Source organism: Sylvia atricapilla, chromosome 1 (genome assembly GCF_009819655.1).
Source record: "Sylvia atricapilla isolate bSylAtr1 chromosome 1, bSylAtr1.pri, whole genome shotgun sequence".
NCBI lineage: Eukaryota > Metazoa > Chordata > Aves > Passeriformes > Sylviidae > Sylvia > Sylvia atricapilla.
Window position 1 is genome coordinate 76,805,725 of NC_089140.1, and position 21,295 is coordinate 76,827,019.

Below are 21,295 nucleotides of genomic sequence, written 5' to 3' on the forward strand. Positions count from 1 at the left end.
TTTAACCCTTTTACAGGTGTTGCTATTACTCTCTGTTTTACCCAAGCTGCCTGATACAGCCATGGTCCTCCTTTAAATGACATAAAATATGCTGAACAGAGCACAGCCTCCAGAGACTGCTACAGATTACACCCAAGAATTAAATTCCTCATTAGTGATTATTATGGAGTGCATATGTTGCTTTTCCTATGCCATTTGCATAAAAAATATGTGTTTGGGGATTCAATACCTGCAGGAAAGTAGTGAATCTGTAAATCCAGAGGAAACCCAGCTTTCTTTATGCTTCTGTTTTCACTTATGAGTGGTATAAACATCACAATTTTTACAAGAAGCCACAACACTTTTATTTTCCAAGATCAAAAGTTTAGTATTCTGAGGTCAGAAAATTTTCAAGAACTTTTAGTTATTTTCTCTAAAGGCAAAGTGTCATGGAACATAAACTGATTAAAGTCTTAATCACAATCATAACTCCTGTTTTACACTGAGTTGTAAAAAGCAGGGGCATTGGGATATACAAGTCTTGGTTCAGCCAAAGGAGTCTCTTGCATCAAAGAATGATGTTGGGGTTTTGTTGTTTGTGGGGGTTTTTTGGTGGGTTTTTTTGTTGTTGTTGTTGTTGTTGTTGTTTTTGTGGGTTTTTTGTTTGTTTGTTTTTTGTGGGGTTTTTTTGTTTTGTTTTTTTGGGGTTTTTTTGGTTTTGGTTTTGGTTTTGTTTTCTATAAATCAACATAAGTTTTCTATGTTCTTCAAACTTTCATGGCAAGCGAAAGTTTGAAAGGTTTGAGTTTTGAAGTATTTTGATTATCATATTTGCAAATTAGAAGTAACTTCACTTATAATTCAAATATATTTTGAAAGTGCAATAGCATTGGGGGTTTTGCCAGGAAAGAAGAGTAAGCCAGACATACCTCTTAAAAATTTCCTGGTTTAATTTTATGAATAAAGTGTTGGCATCAAAAAGGAATATTTAGATCAATATTAGTAGATATAAAATTGACTGAAGTCCTGCAATCATAGAAGTTTCTGTACTCATAATAATGGATTAAAATTGGATTTATTATTTTAAAAATAAGCATAATAAAGGAACATATATCCAAAGCATACTGTAACAAATAGGCTTCTAAAGACTGCACTCTCAAAAGAGAAATCCAGAGTCTTCTATTACACGTAATGAAAACAAGCAGCTCTGTGAATGAAAATGGCTTTCTCAAAGGAAGCCACCAAGAAAGATTGAGCACAGTCCACAGTTGAAGCTCCACTTTAGTTTTATCAAAGATGGCAGGCAGTAGAACATGAGACATGCCTTTATAAACTACAGGATCATAAGTTCACATGAGACTTGAAAAAGTAATCTTACCCAAAGCCCAGTTTATAGCAGATTCAATTATATCAAGTTACTAAGTCTCTTGTCTAGTAAATCCTTGAAATGTCATTTTCAGGTGCCTTTCTGCAAAACTTCTTTACAGCTGGCTGGCCCCAGCATATGCTGATGGACGGCATTATTCCTCCCCTGGTGCCATCACTGAATATCATGAGGTTTGTTTTAGCACATTTCTCCAGCATGTGCAAGTCCCTTTTAGCAGCAGCCCTGCCCTCCAGTGTAATAAACACTTTTTCCTAAGTTGATGTTCAGTATTATCTCTTATCCCTCCCATTGTTAAATATGGTAATGTCTACTGTTCAAGAAGACATTGTAACCTATAAAAGTAAGCCAAAATTATCAACAGAATAGAATAGATTAATAAATACAACAATTTCAATATTATGCTTATTTAATTTCATTAAATACTGTTGCACTTCTTTTATGAGAGGTTCAGACAGAGATACTGCTTTTCTGAGAGTAAGACACAGCATTGGAGGTTGCTAATTGAAATGAAAGCATGTTGTTCTAAAGATAAATAAATTATTTCTGTACTATAATGACAGGTAAACCATAAAGTTAATTGAAAGATGAAGATCATACACATGAATTTGGAAAATGTTTCAATTAACATAGGTTAAAGTCCTGCAAAATGATATACTATACAGCATATTACCTGGAAAGGAGTATTAATTTCCTCATATCATGAGCAAAGGGAATGCATGTGAGTGAATATGGTGAAAGCTGAGAACTGAATCAGCTAAGAGTCTTGATCTGTAAGAAACAGGCCAGCTTCTCTAGAAAAAATTAGACCATCCCCCAAAAGATTTCTGCTTCACAACAGCTCCTGGAAGTCTGCAATGCTGGAAGCATGAGAATAATCTGTTCAACATGGTCAAATTTGCTGGAAAAGTTTTGCTATAGACCGATGGTACCAGATCCTCAGGGCTCCTATCTGCCCAGTCAGTTGTTTTAGAGGGTTGAGACAAGCTCATAGTTTGTAATACAGAACTGTAAATTCACAGTATACACATACCATATTTTATAGTGTCCTATCAAATTTTCTTTATCCAATGGCTAAGCAAACATTCATAGAATCAGAATCACAGATGGTGCTGAGTTTAAAGGGACCCATCTGAGTCATTAAGTCTCAATGGAGAGCATCCAAGGAGTCAGACCATGTAGCTGAGAGGATTGTTCAAATCCATCTTGGATTCAGACTAGGTTGGTACTGTGACCTCTTCTATGGGAAGTCTGTTTCAGTGCTCAATTGAGCCTTTCATCAGTTCCTCTTACTAGCAATTAGGTTTACAATGATTTAGTATTTAATGTTTCCAGTTTCACTGCTAGTCTAAAAAAAATGTCTTTAATATAGTTTAACCTTCACATTGCTGAACTTTATCTTCTTACATGTTTGGTTTTTTTTAGATAGTATTTATTGTATTTTTCTATTTGGTTCATGTCAGTATGAGATATTGTCAGGCTGTGTCTATGAAGCAGTGGTCAAATGCTTGTTGGGAGATATTTCTGACCTTGTAATCTAAGAGTTTTTATTTTTTCAACAGCTTTCTTTAAATTCTATCTACATTTTTTAACATTTCAATTCTACAAAAACTGACATAATTCATTAGTCATTTCAAATATTTGTTTTGCTTGAAGTCTTAGTATTTCAGAGTCTTTGAAGCAGGTATCAGTAAAACAATTTTCTGAAACAGATGGCTAACACTTAGAGTGTGATTATAAAGTGGAGTGTAGTGTCATGTAGATAGATATACTTGAACAACCTCAACTATTTGAAAGTCTCCAATTATATCACCCTATCATATGAGTTATAGCACGTCCAGTTGCTGAAGTGGCTTGATTGCATGACATATTCTTATTTGCCTTAACCTTTTCCTTTTTGGAAGAGCAAAAGTGTCAAAAAACCCATACTTTGCATTTATTTTAACACCAAGTAAATTTTGAAATTAATCTCATCCCATTACCACAATTTTATGTATGAAATAAAGAAACCAGCAATAAAAAAGTGTTAGTTGACATCATCTGAAAGCATAAAACATTGCAAAGCATTTATTTGGAAATTTGTATAGGTGGCTTTTAAATTCATCTCAAAGAATTGCATCAAAGTATTAACTATGCATTTTAATTGAATTAAATAATTGTCCAGCTACATCAGTGTTGGTATTTTATTTTTTACACTTTAAGTTCTACTTTTTCTCTTGCTCTGCTGGAAATTTCTTATTTTCCTTAAGATTTCCAAAAGGAATAATAACTTATTTTTTTGTTCTCCTATGAAACCTCTGTTTTGCTTTAGACTAACAAAGATTAGTGCACTTGTCCATCCTTATCACAAGACTAGTTGTTTATGAGTACTATGGGCTAGTATGAAAAAAAATTCAAAACAGCAAATAGGTGTAGGAGCTGTTGTCCAAGGAATTGGATAATTTTATAATTATAATCTTTGTTTTCTAGTAGGTGCCTGTAAAGGCAGCTATATTTTAGTGATGATATCTGTTCCCTTTTCAATTGCAGCTTCTGTCGGTTGATAATTTCTTCAATCCATCCAACAGTAGTGGGTTTCTGCCACCCCTCAGGTTTAATCTCTGAATTCAATTTAAATTTTGCCTTTCTTTTTCTACATGCTTACCAAGGGTGCCTTTGTAGTCATTCTACCTGGTTTAAACCCAACAAACCATAACAACATATTAACTTTTATATGTCCGCTTACAAATCTGCTGATCCACCATCCTGCCACTCAGTTTTGCACTATTGCACTCACTGCCACAGAATGCCTTCAAGGAACATAAAAGGAACTTGGTAGAGCTTCAGGAGATTTGTAATGACAGAAGTTCTTTTACTTTTTTTTACTGTGTTGGTGGTTAGACTGTGATGTAAACTCTGGAGACTGTTAGGGAAGCATTTGGATTAGGGATTTTTAGATGGGAAATGAGGATGTTGTTGTTAAGTGAATTATTCTTTTCAGTTCTGATAGATTTCATCATTCCTGCAGTATTACAAGGGTAGAATTATTTGAGATATTTTCTTTAAGCTGTTTTTCTGGCCTAGCTGCAGATGGACATGGAGGTTTACATGATGACGTTATGTCTCTTTGCCATTTTTATTTTCTTATGGCAGCTTCTTGTCCACAAGAAAATGTTGTACCTTTTAGAAAATTTCATACAGAAGCATAGAGACAGTTAAGAAAATTATATTTCAAAAAAAATTAACTTACTTATTATTAACCTAACCGGTTGTGTAAACACTGAAAGGAGGTCATAGTTGCAAAGCAAGATTTTTCTGGCCACAAATGTGTAATACTTCTTTGTACCCATTATGTTAATTTTCATTTACTGTGGATGACAGTTAAAATTTTTATGCAAAAGGTAAAATATTAAGAGTTATTACATTTTTCTTTTGTAAAAAAATATTGTGTTGAAAATGTTGATGCAATGTTGCAAAAATTAACAGGTTTTGGGAAAAATGCACAGATGTTTCAATTAAAAAATACTCACTTGACCACGCATTTAATTGTAAGTTGGTGAAATATATATATTTTGGTTATTGAGAAAATAAACTTAGAAAAAAACCAGTATGAAGTAATTTCTGTATAATCTGATGTACATCAATAGCTGTGAAAACTAAAATCTTACATTAGGTAATTTGGATTTTGAATAGGAAATGAAGGCATCCCAAGTAAAATATAAAATACAATTAGGTTTTGAATTCACTCAGGGATCTAAATAAATTCGTAGGTTTATTTGTCACTTTACAAAAGGCCTAAATACTCTTCCGTTGATTCAGACATCTATCAACCAGATAATGGTTCTCTAATTTAGTTTGAATAGAAAATGTCCAAGCTATTATGTTGGCTTTTTTTTCTCCTCAGAACATTATCAACTCTATGTTCCTGAGTCAGCTCAAGTTGGATCAGCAGTTGGCAAAATCAAAGCAAATGATGCAGACACTGGTTCAAATGCAGACATGAAGTACACAATTATAAATGGAGACGGCTCTGGAGTATTTTCCATATCTACAGACAAAGAAACAAGGGAAGGAATTCTGTCTCTGAAGAAGGTAAGCCATAGAAGAGGTAAAATTTGGGTGAAAATTTCACCTTTGTCCCCAACCTACTTGAATCTTGGCACAGAAAGTTTATCTGTGGCCATGAATGTGTAATTTAGTTTCAATAGAATGTTATTCTTTGATTTACTTTCCAGATGGTATTTAAATGATCCAGTATTGTGCTAAAGACTTAAAATGTTACTGGTAAAGTGATCACAGAGTTATCATTTATATGTATATATATCTTAAGTCTCAAAGATCCTTCTGCAAAAGGTTGATTACAAAATCACAAAGTATTTCCACTTTACCTCATGCATTTCCTTGTTTGAGCAAGAAACTGGAGGAAACCCAAACAAAATAGCTCAGTAAAAGCCATTATTCTCTGTAGCCTTCAAAAAAAGAATGGTCATCATGCTCTCTCTTTGTCATGATTTTCAGAAAAAATATACTAGAATTTTCCTGACCTCAAGTCAGTAAATATCATTCAGACTTCCCAGAAAAAGTGTCTAACAGCCCACGTCTCTTCCATTTTGCATAATGAGATTGGAAATGTTCAAGAAACAGATAGTTATTACTCATAAAATTCTGTGACTCCTTTTGAGAGCTACAGTTACCCTAATATGATATTCCTTCCTGCAGTCTCGTATTAGAAACTCAAAGCACAGTATAATGCAGAGCAGCATTTTCAGTTAACCTTGTGACTGGTCACTGGAGCTACATTTGGCATTTTCAGTCTGGCATGAAAATCATAATAGCCGGTGAACACATACTGAAGTTATGCGGGTTGTTGTCATGGGAAGACATGGATTATTCATTGGGAAAATAAGAAACATGAGCAAAATTTTGGTTAATTTGTGTAAAATGTAAATGTTTTGCTTTCTTTCTGAGGAAGACTAAATGACCTTCAATGTTATGATAAGTTTAAGTAAATACAAATATGATTTGCCATCCTATTTTAAACCTGTTTACTCTTAAAATATACATGCTGCAGAGAAATGAAAATCACTATTCACTATTTCACTTCTCATAAAAAAACTCAGAAATTAATGAACATATGAGTTAGAATTTATTAAACCTACATTTCTTTATTAATTGACTTGTGTAGCATACTTAGCTGCTCTTTCTTGCATACTAATCGATTTACCAGGCTATGGTAAATATCCATGCCTTTAAAACTTTTTATTTTTACATGCAGAAAAGGGAAACAGAGAATGCAAGAGTCGCAAAAGCCTTATAATTTTAGAGTTCAGAGAACAAATCAATTGTCCATAAGTACACAGAGGAGAAATCAAAGAAATGTATAAAATGTATATAAATCTTGGCCAGTTTTTTATACATCATCAGTCAAATTTATTGTAGATTTCATCTACAAAATGCATACTGACTGTGACAAGCCATATATTGATTTCCTTATGTGTCTTGCCTGATGTACTACTTTGCCACTGCTTGGGGTGACAGGGAATACCACTTTAAACTTGGATGAAGAGGTTTTTTTAGACGGTCGTGTCTACACAGAATGACACTGGTATCAGTGGAATTCTGCCATGACATTTAAAGTAAAATTTCTGGTACTAAAAAAAAATCCCATGCATATTCAACTTCTTTTAATGACTGTGTTTTGAGATGGTTGGGAGTAGACAGACTACATCTGTAGACTTTCCCTTATTCACTAGAAGGATCACCTGGTCATAAAAGTTTCTGTCTCTTGCAGTAAGTGTTTTCCTGTAAGAAGTAGCTTTTATTCAGTTGAGGATAGAAGAGATGCCCACAAGAATTTTAATGTCCCTATTGCTTTCTATGACACTTTTTTATTAAAGATGTTAACTTATTTTAATTCAAGATGCATCAGTCTCAACCTTTTTCAAGATTCAGGATTTACTGATTAAAACCAAAAGGTGACAATATCCAGACACTACATTATCATGAAAGTAGAATCTGAGGCTCATTCTAAACCCTGGGTTATTTCCAAAACTAGTATCTTTTCCAATATTCTGTTCTAGAGAAAAATTGAAACCATCCTGCTTCATTTATATCCTACTACATTCAAGGTTTGGCCGTAGCTGCCAGAATATCAAGGAATATCATCTCTTTCCAATTTCATGAAAAAATGTTTAAGTTAAACAGAAAAGATGTTGTTAAGTTGCTAACAGGCTACACTGAAGAACAGAATGGCTCTGAGATTTTTTTTTTTCTGCCAACAGCCACTCAACTACGAAAAAAAGAAATCATATACACTTAATATAGAGGGAGCAAATACTCACCTTGATTTTCGCTTTTCGCACTTGGGACCATTCAAAGATGTAACAATGTTGAAGGTCATCGTTGGCGATGTGGACGAACCCCCGCTCTTCACTATGCCTTCCTACGTCATGGAGGTCTATGAGAATGCAAAGATTGGGACACCTGTTGGCACAGTAACGGCACATGATCCTGATGCTGCAAACAGTTTAGTGAGGTATGGTAAATCTAAATTATGTGGATTAATTATTCCAACATGACATTGAATTTCACAAGCTTAAGTGTTAATGAGATCTGGAATGTATGAAGACTGTTTATTTTAGTAAATAAAGGGAAATATTGGTTGGAAGAGTGTCACGATCAGTTTGTAAAATTAGATTTAGTGACATAACCTTCAGCCTTTATTTGGTTTGCGCTATAATTCCTATCACTGGTCTGAGCAAAGGTCTGATTTTCCAGAAGTATCCTGCTGTAAATCTGTTAAATATCATAGCTCTGTTTTCCCCCTGTCTGTCAAATTGTGCTGGCCCTCTGCACACTGGCTGCACTGCAGTTGTCCCAGGTGCTCGTGCAAGACAGCAACAGGTTTAGATGCATCTTCCTTTTGGAGACAAGCAGGATCATTTTTGCAAAACTTTGGTTGATGATGAACCCAATATTCTGTAATGTGCTTCAGCTTCAATGGAGTATCAAAAGAATTAAATATGTGTAATAATGAATTTTGTGGAACAATACATGAACTTTATGTGTCAAAGGTGGTAGAAGATTTAAAAAGTTAGCAAAAAAAATGGACAAAAAGCATTTCTGATGCTTTTCCTTTCCATGACATAATGGTATAGCCTTCATAAGAATCATATGATTATATCCTTGGAAAGCAGTTTTTCTCGAGATAATTAGGCATATTTAGTCTCCTTACTGAGTTGAAATCTGCTGGGTATGTGTAATAGTCTTGGTAAGATGAAACAATATTTTCAGAACAATGAAAATATCAGGTTTTTTATGGTTCTTTTGTGGTAATAGTCTAAGATTCAAAATGTTTTGTGTCAGAGAATCAATATATGCAATTTCTTAGTGGCAAGTTATTGCCTTTGAAAAATTTCCACTATGGTATTTTTGCCTAAATCATAACACACATAATAAAATTTTGCTAAAATTAGCTGCCAAATGCCTGTAGCTCTAATACTATGATTCTGAAGCTATTAACACAGTCAGATCCACTACTGTCTTGGAAGTTTGGAGTAGGAAGGCAAGTGCAGATTTGACTAGTTGGTCCATAATTCAGCTGTCTGTTGCTATAACAGTTTTGTCTAGACAGAGACAACTTTGGCAAAAGGGAAGCAGCAGCAGTTTGCACAAAAGCTGGGAAGGCCAGAAGTGGATTTTATGGGTGAAAACAGCCAGTAATTTGGAGATAGAGGGATCAGAGGGAAAAAAATATTACCTAATATTGAGCTTTTTGTATTTGTCTTTTTTTTTTTTTCTTTTCCAAACCTGAATTTGTAAACAGTGGTTGAGGGCAGAATAATTTTCTATATTATTCATATAATTAAAGGGAAAAAAAGTTCTTATTTTTAGCTATCATGTTTTTTCCCCTCAATTAACATATATTTTTGAGTTGTCCCCTCCATATCTCTGTGTCTCAATGGAGAAAAATACATAGTGCTAACATAGCATAGCAAAGCATGAAGATCTGAAGGGAGCCAGTTCCCACACAGTTACGTGTTGGTGGGGTTTGGCAAGGGCAGTGGCAGCTCAGATATCCTTGGCATTGTATTGTGACCAGCTCCACCCTCTAGCCAGGCTTCATCCATCCAGGTGGGACTGACAGAGGATGTAATTTGTGAGAGTGAATGTCATTTGTCATTTTTATGGAGATGATGATTCTCTAAGGCGTGAACTGTCATGTTGCTGTGTGGGACTCTAAACAGACACCAGGCTGGGTTTGTGTGCCCTCAAGTTTCCCTTGAGATTCCTGCTGTGGGAGTAAAAATGCTGGTCTGAGAATGGACAGCTCCAATCTCCCTTCCCTTACCTTAACTTCACAGGGAAATGCTGATGAAGTGCAGCAGGGCTTTACATTGTTTCAAGATCTGGCTACAGGCTGGGAAACTATAGGTCGGAAGAGGTGTGACCTGAGAAGTGGGGCAGACTGCATGGGTTTAGCTGCTGCTCCCCTTGGAGTCAGGGTCCTGCCCCATGCTCCACTCAGACTGATGGGCAAAGGAGCTGCTCAGAGGTGGCTGTATTTCCAGAAGGGTCCATACAGTGCACTTATGGCCTTTTGTGATGTTTTGCAGGAAATGTCTCCAATATTTGTCTGAAACCCTAGTGAGTCTGATAGTCAGAAGTAACAAAGTCAAGTCTCTTCTTTGTTTCCCCGCAATTCCTAGTTAATTGAAAATGAAAATAATAATTACAAAAATGTAACCAGGAAGATTCAATGTAACTTTCTTAGACAGCAGAGATCCCAATGTCCAGGGAAGATAAAACAGATAGGACTTGCCCTGCTGATCTCTGTGTAGAGATCACACAGTGTGGAATAGCATTTGTTATCCAAATAGCTCAGACACATCTCCAAACACTGTGAAGCTACAGGACAAGATACAGAGCAGTGATTTGCTTATCAGTCTTTCCTAATCCACTTGTGCATCCTTTCCACTTTATGAGGACTCTCGCTGCTTTGTACGAGATTGATGAAGCATTTAGGCACACACAGTTGAAACAGTATCACTTTGCTGTTCAACTGCTAAAAGAGATACAGTCCTGTGATTTGTTCACTGCCCAATTAAGTAACAGTTTATTTTGATGGCAGGAACATTTCTTGTATACAGAATAATGGCTGGAAGTGTAGTTAAGATAATTAACAGTGCTGAAATCTTTTTAAGTTATTTGAACTGATCACAAAAATAAATAGCAGCATCTATTGCTGTCAGTAGAGGGAGACAAAGTGGATTTTGTCCTTATTTCCTCACTTCAATTTCGTTACAGTGATTTCATCTTGTTCCTGAGCTGAACAGTCTTCAGTGGGCACTGACTTTTTGCCAGTGCTTGTACTAGTGTTTAGTCTTTAAACCCTGGCAGAACAATCTCTGTGATAACAAATGTAGCTAATAGTGATGGGGTCTTTTTATTCAGTACTTTATCTGATTGGCAATTTGGACTGTTCAAAAGGATTTTTCTTTTTAAGTTGATTGATGTTTTTTTCTTTGAGAAGATAGAAGTGCATTTTCAGGGAAACTTTTTAAAATTGTCTGTTTTAGAATAAGATGATTATTCTACTGAATTATGAAAAGCAAAATACAGTAGAAAGCATAAGAAATAAATACATTAAAACTTCATCATGTATTAATCTTAAATATAAAGGGGTTTTGAGTAGTTTGAAAATAATTTAAAATATACTAAAAAAATTGTTTTCTAAATCCACAGAAAACATACTTATTTATAATTCGCTGACAGGTATCACTGCCTTGTTGGAACATTTATGAGAAATTAATCCCCTTTCATTGCTTTGTGTCAAGTATTCTGCTTCCATAATCATATCCTTTGTTGCTTGAAAAGGTCAGGATTAAGTCATGTCTTATAATAATATCTGATGTACAAGTGGGTCTTGAAAAATCTCTTCCCACACAATGTGGAAGAGAGCATGACTATTAAATGCTCTAATTACATTTTTTTCCTTAGCCATTATTAATTTTAAATTTATATCTATTTAGAAAATATATATATTTTTTTTGTTCTTGAAATCATACACAGAAGACTTGCATGGAGATTAGGGGTGAAAATAGGTTTTAATTGGCAAGGCACCTATGTGCCTTGAGAGCAGCCCTCGGCTGTCAGTGCTGCCTCAGGGCAGGGCAGCACCTCTTGAAACCCTGGCATTTCCTGTAGGTGGTGGTGATCCTTGGGACGTGAGTCTGCCCAGCCACAGCAAATACTTCAAATGATCCTTGGAGATTTCCAAATGCTTCTGGTATGTTGCCAGTTGAATGGTTTTCAGAAACAGAATGCTGAAGCTGTTCTCCAAGCCATCTTCCAAGGCAGTGATTCAGAAAAGAGCCAAGATGTAGTTTTAAGATCATGACACTTTCTGCAGCTCTGATATAATAGTGAAAGTAGTTCCATGACATAGACCAGTTCCCCCAGAATAACCTCCCCGTTTAATAATGTATTATGAAGAATTAAAAACCTTTATTACCTTTAAACACTTAAGAGTAGAGTTTGAGATATAAGACATCCCATTATAGAATTACTCTAACATCAGATTACTCCTTTGAGTGCTACTTTGTCATGCAGTGATACAGGAGATAAATCACTGTTTGGAGCATTAATGATAGGACTCTGCCTAGTCATTTTTTTTTACAACTACTTATTATATTTAATTTAGGTTGTTTACAAATCTGGTAGGAATTTTTCTTTCCCTGGTATCTAACAGAAAACTTCTGGAGCATGGAGTACAGGACTCTATCTGTGACAAGTGTCTAACAGTAAGAAAGATAAGAGCCTTCCCTTTTCAGAAGGTCTACAACTGCCCGGTTAAAAACAAATCTGTTTTTTTTTTTTTTTTTTGGTGCTTGGAAGATTGATTTGCTATGTTAATATGTTGAAATTCAAGTAAATTTCTGTTAGACCCTAATCAGGCTGTAATATATCTTATTATAATGCATTTTGTTCATGAGGATTGATCAGCTATAGGAAACAGAAGGCAGAAAAAACCCTGTTGTTTTTTCTTTTGTTTGGATTTTTTGTTCTTTTTAAAATTTTGTGCTAAAAATTAATTTTAGAATGTTTAAATTTATTTTGTCCTAAAAATTGACTTTTAATTTTATGCTAAGTTGGTTAAGAATAAAGATGCAATCTCAGCCATGATACTGGCTTCCCACTTTTCTAATGGTTTTATGCTGTTGTCTTAAAATGGATGATATATCATAATGATTATAATACATGTATATACTTTTGAGTACAAAAACTTGTTTTCCAACACCACACCTGGTATGTAGAGGCTCTAATAAATACATTGTTCCCTTGTCCTACCTTGATTTAAACTGACAACCTTCTCTATCCTTCTTTCAGAAAGAATACTAAAGAATTAGTGAATTACAGATGCATGTGATTATAACAATTAATGTGGTGTAGAAATTTTCTTCTTCAATTCCTGCATTAGGTAGATAAACCTATTTTAACTTTAGATGCATGGATTGTTAAAGAAAGTAATCTTTTAGATTCATCTGAAGGTGAATACTTTCTGTCATCAGACTTTAGAAAGTAACCTGAATTTTCAGTAAATGGTATTTTAAGAAGTGTGCTCATATGTAGATGAAAGAACATACCCCATGAGTTTTATGCATTCCTATTATTATTTCTCAAAGTCTTAAAGACATAAAGTATTTTGAAAAATTCAAGTTTTAGACTTCTTTTCTAATGTAAAATTTAAATTTGCTAGAGGTTGAATAAAACCTCAGTTTGTGATTCAAATTGAAGAGAAGTGCAAGACAACTGCATGAAAGGATTAAAGGGAGGGGCTGAATATTAAAATTATATTTTGTTGGCTATATTTAGGGCAGTTTGCTGCCATGATGTAGAGTGACCATCCCTCCCTCATATGCCTGTGGGAGAACGTGTGAGATTTTCCAGATCCTGCCAGGCCTGAGCTAATGGAGAAAAAGGCAGAAATCTGCTCTCCTCAAAGGAGATCTAAAAGCACAGCACTATCATAATCCTCCAGTATTCTCTCTAAGATTGTCAGTAAACTGAAATAGAAAAAGAGCACTCTATTTTAAATGGCTGGAGAGAGGGAGATTTTTCATCAATTTCTCCACTAATTCTCCATCTGACTTCACAGTGAAAAAAAAGCATTTAAAAACCTTTCTTTACTGTGTTGAGGTGAAAAGTCTGTTGCTGTTTTGTTCCCTGAGGCCTCAAGTTAGTTTTGATTCTTGTAAAATTTGGTCTCCTAGGTCTCCCAGTAACATATATGTCCATGTCCTTGAGCAGGAACTGTTAAGATGTTCTGACAGCTCTTCTGACTAGGAAGAATCCAGCTCAGGATAATGGTCAGAATCCCACATCAACCCAGAGCCACCTCCATCCCTCCCTGAGAGCTGAGAGAGAAAACATTGACAGATCAACATTTTGACCATGAAAGATTGATTTTGCATGCCAGAACATCATCTTTATGTTTCTATAATTTCTATTGACTTCATAATGCCTCAAGTATTAACATTCTTTTATGGATTTAGAGTCAGCCTCCATATCTGAACATCTCTAGAGTGCAGTCATTTGATAGGATCAGGCAACTCCAATAAATAGGCATAAATTTATTAAATTTTGTTTAGTGTATAATATGTAGAGAAAAAATAGTATATAAATATAATACCATTCTTTAGCTGGTAGGTAGAAAAGCAGGTGTACCTGTAGAAAAAAAAACTGTAGCTCTAGATAGCTTGTAGGGGAAAATAAAAGTGTTTCTCATGTAACACTGACTGCACCTTATTTCTTATCAACATCTGAGTGTTAATCTCTTTGAATAACAAGCAACTTGGATGTAACAAGATACAGTTCTGCCATCAACACATCTCCCCGAAATGCTTTTGAACAGTCATAATCCCCTGAAGAAATTCATAAAGTCATGAAAAGAAGACAAACCTTTATCTTGCTTTGAATTCTGAATTATGCATTGAAGGGTTTGACCTGTTCTTAGCCTACACTGACTGGTGATTTAACTGGAAAAATGATCACTGATTAACACATGCAGAAAGAAACTGCCAGTTAGAAATAATGAGTGTCCAGAAAGGGCTCATTTCCTCAAATGGACAGTGTTCCAAATTTCCTGTGTCCAAGGTGAGCAGTGTGCTAGAGGATGGGAATGAGAACTGGAGCAGGAAGCTGACTTCTGCATAAAATTCAAACCAATAGTGGCTGCCTCTCAGGGGCTTTTCTGGGAGACAATGGTTCACTGCTGTCAGCTCCCACGTGTCCCATGGGATCCAGTAACTCACATCTCTAGGAATCAGACGTGGAACACTGCCACTCTGACTGAGCTGAGATTTCAGTATGAGAGGTGAACCAGGAGTCCTGTATGGAAACAACAAGTTACTGCTGATCAGCTCATGGATGTCAGCTGGCAGCCAGCACCAGAGATAACAGCGGGAGCAGTTGATATTTGAATCAACTTCCTTTAAATGCTGTAAGAGGAACACTATCTTGCTCAAAGTTATGCTATGTCTGTTTGAAAAGAAAGCAAAGGAACAGTAAGCAGAGGTATTACCTTCTCCGAGCTGTCTTCAAATGTATTTAATTTTCACACCTGGAAAACCCAATTGAAGGCTGTAGTTCTCAGTAGCAGTCTTCTGCCAAGGAGCTCTGGAACATCAAATGTTTCCTTAATGTACCAGACATGATGCAGGGAAAAAATTGGTTACCTGCTGGTTGGCATGACTTCTGACTCATACTTCACAATTGCTTTTCTCTCCTGACTGTATTTCTTTGAACTATGGGGAAATAAATTGACCCTGGAATGGAGATAGTGTACTGGAAGACAGTCATGGCAACAGAATGTCTCCCCACCAGCTCATTTGGCTTCCAGGGTTTGCTGCTGCTTCCCAGGCTCATGAGTGCTGCTGTCAGGAAGCAGAGAGAAGATAAAAGGCACACATCATGTTATGTCCCAGCATGGGCCATTTCTTGTTGTTCTCCAGCTGGTCAAATACAAAGGGTTGCAGCTGGTTGGTTCTTTTACTCTTTGTCATGGTATACCTCCTTCTCTCACTCTATGCAGCTGCTTATTCTCCCTTTTCTAAGAGATTTAATAAAATTAAATAAAAATTTCTCTAATTTGTTTTCTTTCTGAGAAAGTTTCTTGCTTAAATTTTTAACTGGACAAGTTTTCTTATAGTGACATTTGACTTTTAACTAATAAGTCTTTAAAAATATAATTAGCTGGATAAGGTTCTGTTCCCTTCTGCTAGACTTTCTTTTAGTAATTCATTGTAACCTAATTCACTTATTATTTGAGAACTGAGACATTATTTTGAGACATTATCTGCTAATGTCTCAAAACAAAAGTCCAAGGAAGCACTGTGATCTTTGAATTCACATCTGGCTGAAATTTGTCTTTGGAAGTTTATTATCCATATGAGATTTGTAGGCAAGGTAGAAACATGTAACAGAGTTCATTTTGATAAGTGTTCAGTTGATAAGTGGTGTTATAAATGAAAAGTAACATAATAAAAAGATAAGTAAAAGATCTGATTATAATCAGAAAGAGACAGCTTAAAATCTCAAAACTATTTTAAAAGCTCAAACTCAAGTTCAAACTCAACTCATTCTTAAAACATAGTAACTAAAGAGAGCCAAACCAGAACAGTAACAGACTATGCCAATTGTCTATCCAGTGATAAACTGGTGTTAATATTAAAACAATAATGTAGATAGAGAGATTCTGAAAATGCTTATGCCTTTTAGCTTCAGAAGCCCTCGTAAAAGATTTGGAGGTAATTAATATTTCTGTACTACTTTAGTGCCTTTGAAATTTTTCTCCATTTTAAGCAGTCTTTGCATTGTCAGAGTCTGTCAGGTTTAATACTAAAAGCAGATGTATGTGTTCCATAGTGATCTTCTGCCCAAGGGCCATCATTCATATATATTTCTCTTTATTTCCCAATTGATGCAAATGCTTTTAGTTTTTGGCAAAAATTGAGGGAACATGTATCATCACTGACCCACTGCTTCTCTAAAAGGCAGAAAGTGAGGAATGATACCAGAGGAGCCACTGGCTTGCTTTGGTCAGAAGAAGCGTATGGATAAAGCTGGGAATGCACTGCCTAATAAAAAGGTGGCATGTGTTGCATTTCCCAGTGTTAGCAGGATTCAGTTTTTGTATTTAATTTCCTTCAGATTATCTTCAGATAGTATGACTATTAAGTTTTTTATATTCATGATCCTTTTTAATGAAGTTTTTTTCAGATTGGTTTCTGTCGCTGGTTTGCATGTAAACAGTTTTTGGAGAGCTGTTTATCTGGGCATGTCTTGTTATTAAGTCTCTTTATTAGCATGTGCCATGCAGCTCTGATGTGCTGATTTAATATGCAGTGGTTATAAGCATGCTAAGTCACACAGCATTGTCATGAGTAAATGTCTATAAATAAATATCTCAAATGGATATTTTAAATTAATTTTTGAATTAATGCATTCTAAGTGAGCAGAAACCATGAGAGTTAAGGTGGAAAATCTCTTTTGAAATCACTCTTTGAAATTCAAAACTTGCACTGTATCTTTTTGTGGTCTAGCAAAAGCATCAAAAAGCAGATCAGTAGATGTGGAGGGAAGGGTAGGAGCAGAAGGGAATGACTGCCTGTTGCCACTATTATCCAGATGAAAGCAATTTTTTTAAATCAGATGAAATAAATTCAGACTCTTAAGTAAAGCATCATTGGCTCTAGAATGTGCTCTGCTTATGAATATATCTGGTCTCTATTCTCAGCTTGTCAATAAATGAGTGACTAGTATTTATAAAGGTCTAAATTTTTCAGCATTTTGTAAAAGCAATGAAACTTGTTCTAAATGTCCTCTTACATGACAAAAATGAGCTGCTCTACCAAGAGAGTTCTTGTACAAAATATTTTTAAAGCAGTTGGAAGCAGAACTACCATTATTAGGTTTTCTACCACATGGGAATATCTTCTGGAACTTGTTTTACTGATGCATTCATGAAGGTTGGGGAACAGAGAAGTGCAAATGGCTGCTTTAGATATGATGCACAAAACAATTTTAAGGAAGAATCTAGAGTAATGGAGGAGAGCTGAATGTTTTAATAATGGGAAAACATAAGAAAGTACCACTGTATTATTTATTAATTGATGAAGAAAAGAATTGTCAATCAGTGAATATTTCAAACTCTATGCAAAAGTTAGCATATGAAAGGGAAGTGCTACTGTGGTTAAATTAGAAAAAAAATCATTATTCTAGCATCATTGTAAGCAAAAGTGTTAATACAATAAGTTATCACAGGATTATTTTGGTTTTCATTAATGATACAGAAAATATAATAGATGTTATTAATCCAATCCCAAGTTCTTTAAACAGACATTTGAGCTTCTGTGGAACACACTTTAAAAACTGACTTAGAAAAAGGTGTTCATATTTAAAAAGAAAAAATACCATCTTTTACAATATGTTTATGAAAATTAATCATTAGATGATTACAATTAATCAGAAAATCAAACATCTGTTTTTCTACACAAGCTTAATTTTTGGGACAGAAGTTTTTCATTTTTGTTCAGTACTTTGCTCAGAGGAAGAGGTAACATTTTATTATAAGTCTTATACACACAAAAGCAGCTGGGTATTCATATTGCTTTAAGGTTTTTCTCCTCATTGAAATCCAATATGAAACTCTGTTTATTTTTAAGCTATTGTCTACAAATAATACATAGCCCTATTTTTATGGTTCTGTGGTCAGCACAATAGTGACTAACAGAACAGTCACTGTGCCTGATGTTGGTAATAAGCAAACAGTGTCTAGAGTACTTAATGTTTGCAGGGACGAGACTTGTGTTACAAACTGATTTGGATTTACAGTACATATTCCATAAGAACAGGTCGGGAAAGAATAATTGATTTCTTTTTTTTAGCAAATATTTCTTGTTATCAGGAGATTCCTAGAGTCAAGGAAAACAAAGCTATACTAGGAGAGAAGTAATTAAATTTTATCATCACATAACTGATTGTAAGCTCTTCCAGTAAAAGGTCTCCGAGAAAACTGAAGGAAAATGATGCTTCCCATAATTTCTCTCTTAACCTTCTAGTTTATCAAGTAAAAGATATTTGGGCATCTGTATATGTATCTTGCTCAACACAACCAAATGTTCATTATTTCTGTGTTAATAGTAGTACAATCAAAGCATTCCAACTATTTTTCCTAGCTCAGTTTTTCTGCGCTGCCAAGCATAAAGTATGAAGCATGGGGGCTTTTCTCCACCTGAAGCATGTATAACTTCTGGACAAAGTTATGATGTCAGCATGACTCTGTAGCAAATATGGCAGCTTTATGGATTTTTAGAGGTGGAAAACTCTGTCTCCAAGTTTTTGTAAATAGTTAAAGGTCATGGACATGAGAGATACAACTTCTCCACTGAGACTGGCACAGTCTTAAACAGATGATTATAGTTTGTACAAATAGGACCACATAAAATAATGCCAAGAGGATAATTGTGTGGTCCATTTTTGTTCTTTTTTTGTGATGTGACCTTAGAGGACTCCAATATTCCTCAAAGCAAAATATATTTCTTTGGATGTCTGCACTGCCCAGCATTTCATGATTGGTGACTGATGAATGTTCATCAGGAGTTTTCTTTTAATCCCTCTCCTGAGTATACCAAGCACAGAGAACCCCACAAACCGTCAGAAGTGTGTCTGCAATGACTGCTGTGCATAAATCCACTAACTTTTTTGTCCTTTTTCTGTCAACATCACTGTTTGGTTTTGGTGGTGGGTTTTTTTGGTGTGTTGGTTTGTTTGTTTGTTTGGTTGGTTGGTTGGTTTTTTCATTCAGTTAGCGATACACTGAATAATGTCCTCTGAAAAAAAAATTTCCTGACTTAAACACCTAAAAATTGCCCCATCACCTACATAATAAAGATCTTGTTAGTTCACTTGTTTAAAGCAACTTGAGCTGCCATCTGGCACACCCAAAATGTCATTATTGGGTCCTTCTGGTGTATTTTGGAATGAAGAGTTCTCAAATGTTGCAATAATGATGAGCTGCACAATAGGTTCTGAATTAGCTTATGAGAAACAGCAAGGACAATCCTTGCTCCAGAGAAACATAAAATGTGTAGGAACTGAGGTCTACTGTCTCTCCAACAATGCCCAGTCATACAGCAGGGCTTTCACTCTTCATGATGTTGAAAGGAAAGATGGACAACAGGCAAAAAGAAAGATATTCTATCCTAGCTTTGGCTGCTTTGATTTCCAGTGACTGAACTACAGTTCTTTAGCTGCTGAAAAGATTTGAGGCACAGTAAGAAAATCTGGAGTTCCACAAGGCAAGATAGCATACTGTAAGGCAGATGTAAATACTTCTTGCAGGTGGGAGAGGTGGGTTCAGTAAGGAAGATCTACCCTAAGTCACCAAGTCCTGCCTGGCTTTTCCACTGAGTGCGCAATCCTTTGACTAGTTAAGGTGACTCACTCAGATTTCTGCTTTCCCTTCTCAGTGCTTTCTTTCTTCTACTTTTTTTTACATCATCTCTGCCTTTAATATATCATCCAATTAAATGTTTGCTTGTTTTTTGCTTACACAGCTGGTATAAATAAGTACATGGTGAGATAAATAAAACTTATTTTTAATTGTTTTGCGCTTGGCAACTTTTATGTGTGCCACTTTTCATCAGCTAGGAATGACACTTCTGCTGAAGTAAAATAAGAGCAATTGAATGAGACAAATGAATATTTTTTTTACTTTTATGTGCCTTCCATATATTAAATATATATTGGATTTCACAGAATGAAAGTAGGGATGACAAATTATCAGGTAAATTCGTTGTGGAATATAAAATAATTTCCTTTTTTTCTTGTATTTTCTGGAGTTAGTTAAGGAGGCTTGGAAGGGTTCTGTAATTGCTTCATTTGTTAAAAGCTATTGTAAATGATTCTAGCTTTCTGAAAAAAAAGTCTTGTCAATCACTTCTTTTGTGTTCTTTCCCTCTGCTTCCATTACCCACTTCAAGGCTTTTACTTCCCCTGCTAGGCAAAGTGCCTGCAAGCCAAGGGAGTAAAGCAGAGAAGTTTAGTTTTGCTTCTAGGGTAGTTTCAAAGGCTGCTCTGGGAAGGAGATGTTTCTGATATTCTGTAATGGTTATGTTCCAAATGGCTGTTGTGTCGCCTTGTTATTGACCTCATGTCAGAGAGGAATGCTTCAAAGCAGGAACCAAAGGCTGATCACATTGGTTTGCAGTGAAAGGGAAATAAGCTGAATAGTATCATAGTATCTGTTTTCTTTTCTGCTTTTCCATTTCATGATTTTTCATGAAAATACAAGTGTATTTTACCTTTGACAGGGCTGTATACTGCTGTGCAAAATATCACCTGTTAGCAATTTATATCTTTGTGACTCACAGTGAAAATATTGTTATGTATCAAAAGAAATAAAACATTATGAAAGAAATGAAATATGGTGTTACTTTGGGTTTCTACAAATTATAGATTTTTTGCTTGTTTTTTAAAATGCCTATGATTTTAAAAGCTTGAAAATAATATTCTGATATAGCTTTCTGTTACTTTGGATTAAATATACTACAATGAATATATATTTATTGTTATATTTCTTCATAGATATTTCATTGATCATAACACAGAAGAAGATAGGTATTTCACCATTGATGCTAGTACCGGGACCATTAAGACTGCCAAGATCTTTGACAGAGAGGAGACCCCTTGGTACAACATCACAGTGGCTGCTTCTGAGATAGGTAAATAATTTATTTGGCACATAGTAAGGAAAATAAAAATTAGAAAGGAAAATAATCACTCTCAGATTTTAAGAAAGACAACCTTAATATGTTATGTTCCTTTTAACATCAGTGGGTTTTTAGATAGTCTGGATAAAGGAAGGTTTTCTCTGTGTGTGTGAATACTCTA

At 35.1% G+C, this 21,295-nt stretch overlaps 1 protein-coding gene across 1 annotated transcript in view; it reads left to right on the forward strand.

Annotated features, from left to right (window-relative positions):
• Positions 1-21,295, forward strand: part of CDH18 (cadherin 18) — a 159,245-nt gene that overhangs the window by 105,821 nt on the left and 32,129 nt on the right. Inside the window, exons 5-7 of the mRNA XM_066326304.1 lie at positions 5,247-5,434; positions 7,624-7,877; positions 20,990-21,126. Coding sequence (XP_066182401.1) covers positions 5,247-5,434; positions 7,624-7,877; positions 20,990-21,126 — 579 coding nt within the window. The remainder of the gene's footprint in view (positions 1-5,246; positions 5,435-7,623; positions 7,878-20,989; positions 21,127-21,295) is intronic.